Here is a 14593-nt window from a genome sequence, read left to right on the forward strand (position 1 = left end):
AGTTTTCTAGCATATTAGGGGAGAGGAGAGAGTTATAATATTTGGGAGTAATGGGGGGGGTTAAATATCTATTGGGAAGGTTATTATATGCAAGGTAAAACAAAAATGTTTAAGTGAAGTTGTCAGGCCTGTGATTCTGTAGCAGTTGTTTAGAGGATAGACTGGAGTGGTGAAACTCATGGCAGCTCATGAAGTTCTCTCAACCTGGAATGCCCTTCTCTTATCCATGCTTTCCCATCCTCACTTCCTGAAGTCCATCCTTCAAGGTGCATCTCAAATACTGCTGCTTCTAGTAAGTCTTCCATGATCTCCCTCCTCTCTAGAAGTGGAATGATTTCTCTCCAGTTTGGACTCTCATAGAAAATTTCTGTGTCTATTTCAGTGTATTATACCTTTATATGGGCATATATTGTATTATATATATTATACCTATATTGTATATAATATTATAATAATATAAATAATATTATAATATTATAGATTATATATAATTATAATTATATAATTATAAATTATATTATATATAGTATAATGACACATTAGGCACATTGGAAGGAATAAACCCTTGTAGCCTAGCACAGAGTTTGTTGCCAGTAAGTATTGTCTATAGCTTGCTTTTCCCACTAGATACTAAGCGCCTTGAGGAAAGGGATCTAGTCTTATTTATCTATCTTTCCCACTGCAGTGTCTGGTACAATACCATGACCACAGGTAGCACCTACTAAATTTATTGATTGCTTTAAAATGGTATCCCAGAAATCAACACTACTCAAACTCCAGAGGCTATGCTGTCCCCGGTCCATAAGCAGAAACATGATTGCCTTGTTTTTTTCCCCAGCTGGGGGAGACTAGGGATGGCCCCCAACACAAATACTGCTGTGGGTCACCTAGACTCTGGGACATAAGGCTTAAAGTCCTCTGAGGAAGAACAGAGCAGCCTATCGGGACAGGATCTAGGAGCCTTCCTCCGGCCAAAATGAGGGGAGGGGCAGGTAGGAGAGTTTGCTTTTCCTGTTCAATTGAACATTCCCTTGCTTCAAATACCTGTTGTCATGCTAATGTTACTTTAATTCCATTACACCGCTTAATTTACTATGATCAACAAAGCAATTTGTTGTGTATTCTTCCAAAAGTGCTAATCAATTTTAGCTCTGAATAGATTTTAAAAAACCCACAAAATTTGTGTCCTAAAATGCTGATCAGTGAGGAAAAGCTAAAGCAAGCCCAGAACTGTTTGTATTGTAGCTATAAGAAATTATAATCCCTCTCCCAATTTTCATAAGCAGCCAAGATATAAATAAGTTAAAATGTAGGAAAATTTATTTATTTAAGCTGTCTCCTTTAGAGCTGAGATATGAAAAGTCATAGGAAAGGATTAAAGGATTATCTACTTGAGGTTTAGCTTTCTAATTATTCTGAAAAATAAAGGCCTAAATTATTGATAATCATTAAGCTAGTATCTGTGATACTTAGTTTTCTCTTTTGAAAAAAATGGGGTCTACTAGAGCCAACCTTACAAGGTGAGTAAAAGGACACAATTAGATAACATCTGTAACTGTATCCAGCCTAGCACCTAGTGAAGTTCTCTTCTTCTCCTGTTCCCAGCTCATAAAGCTCCCATACCTCCTCTCCACCTGTTCATATCTTGCCAAATTGTATTTCCCCTCAACTCTCAGCTCTTTAAAATTTCCTTTACTTCAGAGCCATAAATCCTGGTCAGATTTTTCCATTAGAGATTCATGCTCTTAGGGAAATAACATCTCAGAAATAAAGTTAGAGCAGCACTAATATGTCCCCTGATACGGTGTTCTTGTCCTGTCTGGCAAGACTGGATAATTTTTGATACTTAAGTATATTGCTACTGTATATATTTCATGGCACATTAATTTTTACTAATAATCAGTACTTGTCTGAGGCAGCTGTTCTTTATTTCATTACTTAATGGAGGTGGAAGTACAGATTGGTAACATGTGGAAACATGTTTCTATAGCCCTGTTTTGGCCAGGGTTTGGAAGTAGTAAGAACTGTTCTTTTAAAAAAAAAAATCTTGGTCTCTGGTTCAGGAGACTTGGGCTCCTTTCATAGATTTGCCATTATGTTTTGTGACCTTGGCTATCATAACCTCTTTGTGTCTTGGTCTTACTGGTCATAAAAATAGACTTATGTGTAGTTAACCATAGGCATAAAGGACCAGAAGACACTAAATTATTGAAATCTAAAAACAATTTTCCAATTACCAAATCCCTACCAAGATAGAATTATTGGAGGGGTTAAAGAGGGGTAAACAATATGTGAAGTTCTACTGAGCTGCTTAAAAAGAAAGATGCACAGAGCAATCCATGATGGTAGTATGACTTCATCTGACCCAAAGAGTCCTCTCTGAAGCAGGAGCTCAACCTTTCCATCTATTCATTGAGGTTCCATCACAAATGAACCATCCCTGCCAAGAGATGGAACTGTGACATTGTTATCCTCTCTTCTCTACTTTCTAAGAATCTCCAGCCCTTCTTTCTGTGAAAATACAGCAAGTAAGTGTCTCTTTTTCTTTTTCCTAGCACCCATGGCTATTTGCTTCTCTCAAATCAGGTCTTGTATAAAATAAGAATGAAGTTTGTTAATTTTGATATATAAATGTTAAGGGAAAAGGGAGAATCATCTAACATCTTTAAAATGAGAAGATTGCCTAATGCATACTTATTTTATAGATAAGGAAATAGGCCAGATAGGGAAAATATTTTACAGATTGAATTGTGTGAAACTGTGTCTTCTGACTGCTACTTGTTCCCTTAATGCTGGACCCATCTTTTATAAGATATGCATGTATTAGGATAAGTGACTATACAGTTGAGATACTTGTGATATCTGCTTGGCTAGTTGTAGTCTGTGCTTTTTAATAAAGGGATGGGTACTTGACTGAGGAGAAGATTTAGGGAAAGGGGGGGTTGAATAAATAGGGGGTTTATAGGTGTTGTAGTGGACTCCATCTCAGATGGCCCTGTCTCTATCTCCTTGCATTTACTACTACCCAGGTAGGTGGGCAGGAGATGAAGCAATGTGGATATGTATACTATACCCTAAAAATGCCAGATGATACTGGGACCTTTCCAAATTCAAAATCTTATTTGTAGTCACATTTAAAAATCTTTCTGTGGGCTTGGAGGAATACTTGTCAGAATCAGAGTTTAGGTCATGAAATTTGAGACACCAACGAATTCTCTACTCTTTTATCCTTTGCACTTAAATTTTAAGGCACAAAGAGAAAATCAGAATGTGATGTATGTGTGTGTATATGCATGCATTGGCTTGTGTTTTCTTAAATTTAATTTTATTGAGGTTGTTCACATACCATACAATTATCCAAAGATCCAAAGTGCACAATCAATCGCCCATGGTACCATCATACAGCTGTGCATCCATCACCACAATTATTTTTTTCAATTTTTAAAACATTTTCATTACTCCAGAAAAGAAAGAAAGACAAAATAAGAAAACTCAAATCCTCCCCTACCCCTAACCACCACCCCTCCCTTCATTATTGGCTCATAGTACTGGTATAGTACATTTGTTACTGTTGGTGAAAGAATGTTAAAATACTACTAACTGTAGTACATAGTTTGCAATGGGTATATTTTCCCTATATACCCCTGTATTATTAACTTCTAGTTATAGTGTCATACATTTGTTCTAACTCATGAAAGAGATTTCAAATATTTGTACAGTTAATCACAGACATTTCCAGCACAAGATTCACTGTTTTATACATTCCCATATTTTAACCTCCAACTTTCCTTCTGGTGACATACATGACTCTAAGCTTCCCCTTTCAAACAAATTCAAACACCATTCAGCACTGTTAGTTATTCTCACAATAACATGCTACCATCACCTCTGTCCATTTCCAAACATTGACTTTCACCCTAGTTGAACATTCTGCTCATAATAAGCAACTGCTCCCCATTCTTTAGCCCCATTCTATATCCTGGTAACTTATATATCATGACTAGGAGTTTACATAGTATAATTAGTTTATATCAGTGAGACCATGCAATATTTGTCCTTATGTGTCTGACTTATTTCACTCAATATAGTGCCCTCAAGGTTTCTTCATCAACCTGTGTTTTTTTAAGATGGTTTTGTTCACCCACAATACTTTTCATCCTTAGTAAACAGTTGATGGCTCCCTGTATAGTCACATATTTATATATTCACCACCATCACCACTATCTATAAAAGGACAGCTCCATTTCTTCCACAAAGAAGGAGGAAGAGTCAAAGAAGGTAGAGAGACAAAAAAGAAAAAGAAAAAGAAAAAGAAAACATGACAGCTAAAAAGCAACAAAAGGAGATAGAGTTAACCTAAAGTAGAATAAAAAGAGTCGACAACATCAATGCCAAGAGTCCCATACTCCTCCCTTATGTCCTCCTCTTAAATGCATTTAGCTTTGGTGTATTGCCTTTGTTACATTAAAGGAAGCATAATACAATGTTTCTGTTAACTATAGTCTCTAGTTTGCATTGATTGTATTTTTCCCCCAATACCCCCCCATTTTTAATACCTTGCAAGGTTGACACTCATTTGTTCTACCTCATGTAAAAACATATTTGTACATTTTATCACAATTCTTGAGCACTCTATGTTTCACTGAGTTTTACAGTCGTAGTCTTTATCTTTCCTCTTTCCTTCTGGTGTCTCACATGCTCCTAAGCTTCCTCTTTCAACCATACTCACAGTCATCTTTATTCAGTGTGCTTACACTGTTGTTCTACCATCACCAAAAATTGTGTTTCAAACCTCTCACTCCTGTCTTTTCCTATCTGTCTGTAGTGCTCCCTTTAGTATTTCCTGTAGAGCAGGTATCCTTTTCACAAACTCTCTCATTGTCTGTTTGTCAGAGAATATTTTGAACTCTCCCTCATATTTGAAGGACAGTTTTGCTGGATATAGGATTCTTGGTTGGCAGTTTTTCTCTTTCAGTATCTTAAATATATCACACCACTTCCTTCTTGCCTCCATGGTTTGTACTGAGAAATCCACACATAGTCTTATCAAGCTTCCTTTGTATGTGATGGATCACTTTTTCTCTTGCTGCTTTCAGGAGTCTCTCTGTCTTTGATATTTGATAATCTGATTATTAAGTGTCTTGGCGTAAGTCTATTCAGATCTATTCTGTTTGGAGTATGCTGTGCTTCTTGGATCTGTAATTTTAAGTCTTTCATAAGAGATGGGAAATTTTCATTGATTATTTCCTCTATTGTTGCTTCTGCCCCCTTTCCCCTCTCTTCTCCTTCTGGGACACCCATGACACGTACATTTATGTGCTTCATGTTGTCATTCAATTACCTGGATGTTGCTCATATTTTTCCATTCTTTTCCCTATCTGTTCTTTTGTGTGTAGGATTTCAGGTGTCTTGTTCTCCAGGTCCTGGGTGTTTTCTTCTGCCTCTTGAGATCTGCTATTGTATGTCTCCATTGTGTTTTTCATCTCTTGTGTTTTGCGTTTTATTTCCATAGATTCTGCCAGTTTTTTCAAACTTTCAATTTCTACCTTTTGTTCACCCAGTATTTTCTTTATAGCCTTCTTCTCTTTTGTTATATCTTCCCTGAACTAATTGATTTGGTTTTTTAATTTGATTTAGCATATTTCTTCGGAAATCTTTAATAGATTGTTTCATTAAAATGAAACAATATCTCAACTCTATCTTGATTGAGGTGTAAGTTTCTTCCTTTGACTCTGCCATATCTTTGTTTTTTCCTAGTATAGATTATAGTTTTCTGTGGTCTAGGCATCTGGTTTCCTTGGTTACCCCAGTCACATTTTCCCAGACCAGAACAGGTTCAGGTCTCAGAATGGGGTTATATTCAGGGTGTATCTTAGAGGAATGACAGACTTTCCTGTGAGGTTTCCAGTCGCTGTGCTTTTCCTAACCTGCCCAGCAGATGGTGCCTGTCAGCCTGTCACTCCTGACTGGTGTAAAGAGGTGTGGCCTCCTTAGTTTCTGTTTTGGCTGTTTTCCCCCAGGCTCTGGGGTCTAGTTCTGAAAGGAAAGCTGGGCCCCACCTCCTTCCTCTTAGGGAAGATACACCCCCTAGAGAATTATCATCTGCATTTAAATGGTCTCTGGCTCTGTTATCTCCACCTCTCTGGGTCAGAGCACAGCAAACTGAAAATGGCTGTGGCTCTCTCCTCTGAGACCCCCAGGTTGAGAGAGAAAAAGGGACAGAAAGCCCCCTTTTAGAGCCAGCACACAGCCCCCCCCCCCCCATTTCACTCTTTGGCCAGAGATAACACCTGATCTTCTGGGCTCCCCCTCCCAGGCTGGATGAGTCTTCTGGTTCTTTAAGGTCAGTAGTCACTAAAAGCCTCTGTCTGCTTGTTGGGGGTTTGTAGCTTGTATTCAGCAGTCCACTTTTGTTAAATAAAACCCCTGTTAGAGCTCAGCTGAGCTATATTTGCTTGCTTGGAGAGTGCCGTGCCACTCTTTACCACAGCAAGGTTTTGTAGCTCAGCCTGCCATGGGGGAGGGGGTTCCTGGCTTGGAGCTGCAGTTTTGACTTATAGATTCTATGCTGTGATCTCAGACATTCCTCCCAATCCAGGCTCGTGTACAATGTGTGGACAGTCACAGTTGTCCCCCAGCAGTTATTCCAAATTATTTACTAGTTGTTCCTGGTTGTTCATTAGTTGTTCCAGGGAACTGACTAAATTCCACTCCTCTCTATGCTGCCATCTTGCTGCTCTGAATTGGCTTGTTTTTGAAGAGTTTCTGATCATTCAAAGTGGAAATGAGGCAAACAGAAATAAAGCCATTCTACACAGACACACACATCCCTCATCTCAGGTTACTGGACTCTGCTTTGCCTCCTTCCTAATTGGGTGGCCATGATTAGGTTAAATGTGTTAATATCTGCAGCAAGGTATAAATTTGCCCTGCTTCCTTAGATTTCAGTTTTGCATAGTCTAGTGGCCTTGGGGGGGGCGGGTAGAAGAATGTAGGGGTGTAGAATCTAGGGTGTAATTGTAGTGTGAGTTTCCAAATTGACTTATATGTCAGGTATAAACTGTGAAACAAAAGCAATAGCAGTAATGAAGCCAGTCTGGAAGCAGGCAAATTCCAGTAAGCCTTTTAAGACCCCCTCTAGCTGAAATAACCTTAAAATACAGAATAAAATGAATTGAATAACTGATATCATATGTTATAAATGTGCAGGTTGGACAGCATTTGGACTTGGAATGAAACAATAAGAGGTGACATTCATGGATAACCAACAAGATAAGGCTGTTGTTGCCTCAGCCAATGGAGAAAACACTCTGATTAATGGGGTCAAAGAAAATGGTAAGAGAATTTAATTATAGTAGTCCTTTGTTATTTCTATGGATTTTCATTATCCACAAAGTTGGGGTGGTTTGAGCCCGGGATACCTCTGAGATTGATGTTAATCCTAAATTTCTAATCCAGCCACTTTGCCCTCCCAAATCATTTCTGTCAGATGAATATATAAGTTCTTCAGAATTCCTAATGAATTAGAAATATGCTCTGATGTGAGGCTTAGATCTCTTGTATTCAGTAGGATCTTCCAGAACATAGATTTGAAAGATGAGCCCTTACAACTCAAAACCATGAATGTCCCATCTGAGCATTTTCCCACCTGGAAATCCTTACCTTTCCAATTGATCAAGCCGTCCAATTTTTTCCTAATTTCTGAGGATGACTCTTTCTCTGAGGAAGAATTTGAGTCTAAAGAATTATTATTTTCACTCATATGAATGTTCAATATAATATCAGAGTTGTTCTTTAGTTTTGTAATTTCTATTTCTAAAGCTTGAGAAGCTGAGGATTAGCTTATATAAGATCAGGTGTTAGAAACTGATCAAGGAGAAGAGAGTTAATGAGTCTAGTCTAAGACCCTTAACTTTATTCCTGTTATTTCTTTCCCTTTTCTCTAGACTCAGAGGACCAGAATGTGGCCATGAAGTCATTTGCAGCTCTAGAAGCTACTGCACCAATCCAGCCTACACCAGTGGTTCAAAAAGAGACCCTTGTGTATCCCAGGGATCTCTTGCCTCTGCCTCCTAAGAAGCCCTGTATGCAGAGCCCTCCCTCTCCCTTGGGCCTGATTGAAGCACCTGAGCATGCTGCTAATAGTACTTCTGTGAATGCTATATCCCTCACATGTGGCATTGCAAAAGGCCTGAATACATGGTCACTGTCCAATGAGTGTGAGAAAGCTCCATTTGCCATAATGGAGCCTGCAGGCATGTCATCTCTGAATGGGGACTGCCTCATGCAGCCAAGCCGGACTTGCTTGGGCTGCTTTATGGAATCCAAGGATGCAGTAGATCCTGAGCCAGGGATCAGTCTGAAAGTTGGTGATCTAAATAGGGATTGTGAAACCTGTGCAGTCTCTGATATAGGTATTCAATGTATTAATGCAGGAGAAAATATAAAATATGGAGAGCAGCTGCTTTCAGATCAGCTCCTAAGCTTCCCCTTACACAAATCAAGGTCAGGAGATAAACACGAAGCTGAGAAACCTGACACTGACTTGGAGGATCCAGCTCAGAAAAATTATTATGAGGCATTATTGTTGGATAAGTGCAATACAGAAGAGGCTTTGCTTGCAAATTCCAATCAGGATTGGGGTTACTTTGAGACTTTCATCAGTGAGAGTAAGATTGAACTGCTTGACCTCTGTTCCAAGAATGAGCTGTCTGTCAACCTATTCTCTGAAGAAGATGTAGATAACTACATGTTTGATGATGATGAGTCAACACTGGGCAGTGATGTCTGCTCCCTGAAAATTCGATATGAATCCTTCCAGGATAATGTTCGTGACAAGACCACCCTTCTGATGCAGGAGGATGCCCAGTTCAACTTTTTTCCCAGTGTCTTTACTACCTGCCCCAAGCGGGAGTCTAAGAGTGGGACCCTGAAGCAGAGCAGTGACCTTTCCCAATTCAAGGTCCCTGATATGAGCATCATCTGGGGAGAGGAAGATAAAAACTTGGACAAGAAGAAAGGCAGAGAGGAAGGGCAGGAGGACAAAGGTGTAGAGAAAAAAGATGGAATGGAAAATGGAGAAAAATCTGCCTTAAATAAACCATGCAGTGGAACTGAGGTAGAGCAATTTAAGAATTCGAAGCAGGGCCATCTAGGTAATTCCTTGGAAGCATCAGGGAATTTCTGTGATGAAAGTTCCTTCATCAAGGTCTCATATGATGCCATGGGGGAGATCAAGGACTGTAGCCGCTATATGGCTCGGGACACTAATTCTGGCAGCTCCTCCTCCCAACAGAACTATGGGCTACGAGCCAAGAGAAAAGTCAGATACAGTGAAGATTATCTATATGATGTTGATTCACTAGAGGGTGAAAAAGTAAATGAGAGGAAGGAATGGCTTCCAGGTGGTTCCAAAGAGGAAGATGATGATGAATGGTGCCCCAAAAAGAGAAGAAAAGTAACTCGTAAGGAGCCTCCTGTAATTATTAAATATATCATCATCAATCGCTTTAAAGGTGAGAAGAACATGCTGGTGAAGTTGGGTAAGGTGGATGCCAGTGAGACAACAGTGAATTTGAGTGACAATCAGCTCAACAAATATGCCAAGCTGGCCCCCTTGAAAGGCTTCTGGCAGAAGAGGAAGAAGCAGAGAAACAGCTACACAGACTCCATCAAAATATCCTTATGCCCAAAGCAAAGCTTTGAACCAGGTAGCTTTGAAGTGTCATTCCTGCCACCTGCTCGCAAACGAAAATCTAAACTTAGCAACAGGCACAGGATTCAAAGAATCCCATCCATGGAAACTTCAGCAAATGGTAAGCAGATTTCATTCAGCAGTGATCAGAAGCAAGCCAGTAATCATAAAGAAGATGGAAGCCTGAAAGGTACGCTGAAGCCAGCAGCTCTGGCTGCCCCCATCTGTGCAAAAGGCTCACATTTAAATGACATCATAGGCCCTGACTCAATGAAAGTCAAAGCCCATGACACAGACTGTAAGGGGCCAGAGAGAAAAGTGCTCAACAAAATAAAATTTAAAAGTGAAGCTAGATTAAAATCCAAGAAAATCAAAGCTGGGCAAGAAAACAAGCCAAGTGCTCAAATGAGCCCTCTCTTGGAAGACGAATCCTTCAAGGCTAATTTAAAGAGTGAAACTATTCCTGGGACCTCAAATAGTCCCCATCTATCTGAATTTCATGAGGTAAAGGTTGCTAAGAATTCCAATTTCCTACCAACCACCTGCTCTTCTGAAATGCCTCTATCATCTGCTAATGTTTCCACCAATATACCTGTTATGCCTGGAGGGTATCTGCAAACATTGTTAGATGCCTCCGACTTGTCAAATAATACTGGTATATCATATTTCACCCACCATTCTCTGGAGCAGAATGATGGCAGCCTCACTCAAACAGAAAAACCATTTGTACCTCTTCAACCAACCCCAGACTGTGTACTCTCACCTTCTGAGTCTGAGCTGCAGCATTCACCACAGAACTTCAAAATGGAATCAAGCAACTATGGGAAGATGTGGCCCAACAAGTTTATTTCTGGTCCCCAGGAATTCATAGCTGAAGTCTCAAGGGAGTTAGCTTCTACCCAATCCAGTGAACTTGGAGTCTCCCAAGTAGTCTCAATGGAAAATAGCCACACAACTACATCATACAATCCAATCTGCCTCAATAGTGGTGGCAGTAGTTGCAGCAAAGTCCTATATGCCTCCATGAAAGACACCCAGATCCCATCTGATGACTCTTATCAATCATTTCACTTTAACAATGGAGAGATCTGCTTTCCTTTCCAGCAGGGCCCAGCCAAGATGGATGATGGTCGGCTCTTTGGCTTCGATTCAATGGCCCCACTGTCTGTCAACTCAAGCAATTATTGCTCCTTAAGTTTGAAGTCCTGTGAAAAGGATGGTGATGATGATGTCACCGACGACTTCCTGGCTCATTGCAGCCCCAAGCTTGTGATCCAGCAGAGCATTGATGAGATAACACCACTAAAGGAGTCCACTGACCTCCTGGATATCTCTAACTTCACTCCTGACAAATTCCGCCACTCTTCCCTTTCAGAGATTTCCCCACCTGACACCCCCAGCCTTTCCCCTCAAATTACCAGATGTGAGAGTATCAAGACCCTAGGAATGCTGAAAGGGTTCCAAGAGGGTGTCCCAGAACCATTGGGCAGCATGGAGAAAATCAAGTGGGACTGCGGTAACCTTTCACAACTGGATGATGGATTTACTTTAAATAGCCGTCAGTTTCAGTTTCATATGTTCAATGATGAGGATTCTGTCAGCCTACTCCAAAAAAGCCCTTGCCTGCCAACATTTAATGAGCCATCTGGTCAAATTAGCACCAATAACAAAGTGTCAAAATCAAGAAAGAGAAGTTCACCAAGCAAGAGTGGGGCTGTGAACCAAAGCTCGTCTCAGAAAAACACCAGGAAAAAATCCCCCAAAGCCAACAACAAAGGGATTGAAAAGCCACCTGGCAAAACCTCCCGCCAGGTTCCTAAGTCATCAAAGAAAGGAAAATACATGACTGCAGTCAATGGAGAGAAAACGCAAATTGGCGTTGGTCGTGGGGGAAGCCAAATCAACAGCATAGCCTCCACTGGGAAGACATCAACTGAATGTATCCAACATGGTGGCCCTATGGCCTCTATGAAGATGCCAAATCAGAAGGGTCTTTCTGGAGAATGGACTTTGGGGAAGGAGAGCAGCCCAAGTTGGAACAACATAAGCATGGGCACCAACCCCAACAGCCTCTTGGATGATGATCAACGGGAGTTTCAGGAACCTTCCTATATCTTGTCCAACATCGCCTCTGGTATGGCAGATGTGCAAAGATTCATGATGGCCTCCATAGAGCCCCTTTGGGAGCCCATGGAGCACCATGGGGACCCAAACATATTCTACTCCCCTGAGTCCAATAGTCTAAAATTAAAAACCCTCAAAATATTGTCTGGGACACCACAGGAATCTAAGAAAAAGATCAACAGTGGGTCCCCAGGAGCCACTAAGAATCCCAGGTCAATCAAGGGTGTGAGCAAAAGCAATGGGAAAGCAGAGATAGGTGATCCTGGTCATGCAAGCATACTTGGTTATAATGAGGACTCTCACTCCACATTCCTTGATAAAAAGTATAGTAACCTGAGCACTTTAAGCAATAACGGACCAACACACAAAAAGTTATATCGTCACAAATCCAGCTCCAAGGCCCTGAGGGATGAGAAGTGTAAGGGAAAGCGCACGGAGCGAGAACAGGTCCACAAGGATGAGGCTGGGGCAGCTTCTTTTGAAAAACTGAGGTAATACTGCACCAAAATGGCTGAGATGATACACCCTTAGCTTTCCTACTACCTACTAAGCCCACAGTACATCATTTTTCCCTCTTGAAAGCAAAAATTTGCATGAAAGAAACTGTCCCATTCCCTTCTTTTTCAAATTAAAAGGAAAAGTGCATGAAAATCCCTGTAACTTTAAGCCACCTCCCAAAATGGGCAATTTTGTTTTGACTTGGCTAGGAATAAGAACTAACAAAGCTACTTTTTCTGCTGTTCAGCATTACTTTTTACTTATTAAGAAAATTGTACTAAAATGTGCTCTTGAATAAATTTGGAAAGGGAAGAGCTTTGCAGTAAGACAGATTTTGAACAACATAATTAAAAATTTATGTAGACAAAAAGCCAAAATCATCTAAACAAAAAGAGCATTAATTGGAAAACAAAATCTCATCATGTGGCAATTTGGAGAGCTTTCTAGTGTCCCCGCTATTTGTATCTTTTCTCTGCTTCATATGACAACTAATATGATGTAAACAAATTTAAATTGTATGATCCCTTTGTGGACATACATAAAAGCTAACTAAGATGGCATAAATTGTTTGATTTTTCTGCAGGGATTCAGACTACAATCTCCTAAAAGCAGAAACATTTTGGGTTTTACCTGTGTTTGAAGAAGAGACTCACATTTTCCAGAAAGACATTTGATGTTTGTCTTTTATTTCTTTCAAAATATGCCTTGTGGTATGTATGGTGACATGTAAGTGCTTAAAAAAAGAATTTTCAATTGTGGGAATAAGTCTTTGGAAGCAAACTTTACTCTGATGTTCTATGTAAAAGACTTAAAAAGTCATACAGTTGCACAAGTAGTTTATGCACTATTTACCCACAAGGAAAAAAATGGAAAACATTGTGCCAAACTACAAACAAGTGACTGTACTGTATATATTTTTACTTCTTTATCAACATTTGGTTGTGAGTATTTGGGGAGTTTGTCCCTTTTGATTTACTAGAAACATTCCAGTGATTCTTACTATTAACCACACCTTCTTATGTGGATAGCACCTGTAGATCACAGTGGAAAAATATATTGTGTTACACAATTTACCAAAACTTAAAGATACTGTTTGAAATGTGCCAAATTTCCTTACCTCATCTCACAGATTCACTCCACCCCACAGTTTAAATCTCATTAATGAATATATTATACACACATACATTATTTTAAAGTTTTAAACTCTACTCTCCTGTATGGAAACATAAACAGTTAAACAAGGCACAGTGAAGGTTTGTTTGTTCCATTGTCTAAGGGTTAAAATGTTGGAAAAGTCTGAAAGTCACAACAGGTAATTCCATCAGGGACTCTAGTTATATGCATCTACAGAACCTTTTACAAGGAAACATAACAGCTGCTTTGAAAGTTTGTTTTCTAAAAGCAAAATCTGTAGCTGAAAATTATTTACAGTACAAAGTTATATTGCTGATATTTATATCTCAGTTTTATATATTTTATATTAGTCTGGGATAAATTATAGAATAACTATAAAATTAACATTAATTATAAATGAAGTACATAGTTTGCTTTTATTTAAGTACTTTCCTAAATGTCTTATTCCAGTTTTGTCAAAAGTGTACTCATATCATAGCTTTAGTGTTCTTTAAGTGTTTAATCTTGCAATGCCAATGTCATTTAAAGAAAATATAAAGGCATCTCAGTTCAACTAAAGTTTTCTTCCTATGAATTAAGTACATATAATATCAGATAAGTAGAATAATTTGTGGTAACAACTAATTTGGGCCATATATACTTAGTCTGAGAATGACTAGTATTTGTTGCTACACTTTAAAGTTAAATCTAAATCTTTATATAAATAAAAAAATCTCAATTTTTTATTCAGCCCTCTTTTTAAAAAATTTCACAGCTCCAACATCCTTCACTACTAACCTTTCCTCCCCCTTTATTTACTACTTGACTTCTAACATTTGATCTATTTTCCTTGCACAGTTGGAGGCCTATGTGTCTGATGACTGATGCATTATGACACATGAGATAATGGATGAAAAAGCACTTTGTAAATCATAAAGTGCTATACAGATATAGGGAGTTAATACTATTAATGTTGTTGGTTGTTGTTACTCATAATATTCTTACTAATATTGTTACTAAACTATTAACTTGGGAATATATCGGTTGGGGGTGGGAGGGTGGAGAATAAGTGAGTGGAAGAAAAGAAGATAAAAAAAGAAGATGTTTCAAAAGGAAAAATTTAAGCAAAATATGGACCTACCTAGTCATTGCCACCTAAATATA

At 39.1% G+C, this 14593-nt stretch overlaps 1 protein-coding gene across 1 annotated transcript in view; it reads left to right on the plus strand.

Annotated features, from left to right (window-relative positions):
• NEXMIF (neurite extension and migration factor) overlaps window positions 1-12990 on the plus strand; it is a 333843-nt gene extending 320853 nt beyond the window's left edge. The window contains exons 2-4 of the mRNA XM_037822810.1: window positions 7210-7335; window positions 7947-12309; window positions 12900-12990. Coding sequence (XP_037678738.1) covers window positions 7257-7335; window positions 7947-12309; window positions 12900-12990 — 4533 coding nt within the window. The 5' untranslated portion in view covers window positions 7210-7256. The remainder of the gene's footprint in view (window positions 1-7209; window positions 7336-7946; window positions 12310-12899) is intronic.
• The last annotated feature ends 1603 nt before the right edge of the window (window positions 12991-14593 follow it).

Source organism: Choloepus didactylus, chromosome Y, assembly GCF_015220235.1.
Source record: "Choloepus didactylus isolate mChoDid1 chromosome Y, mChoDid1.pri, whole genome shotgun sequence".
Lineage (NCBI taxonomy): Eukaryota > Metazoa > Chordata > Mammalia > Pilosa > Megalonychidae > Choloepus > Choloepus didactylus.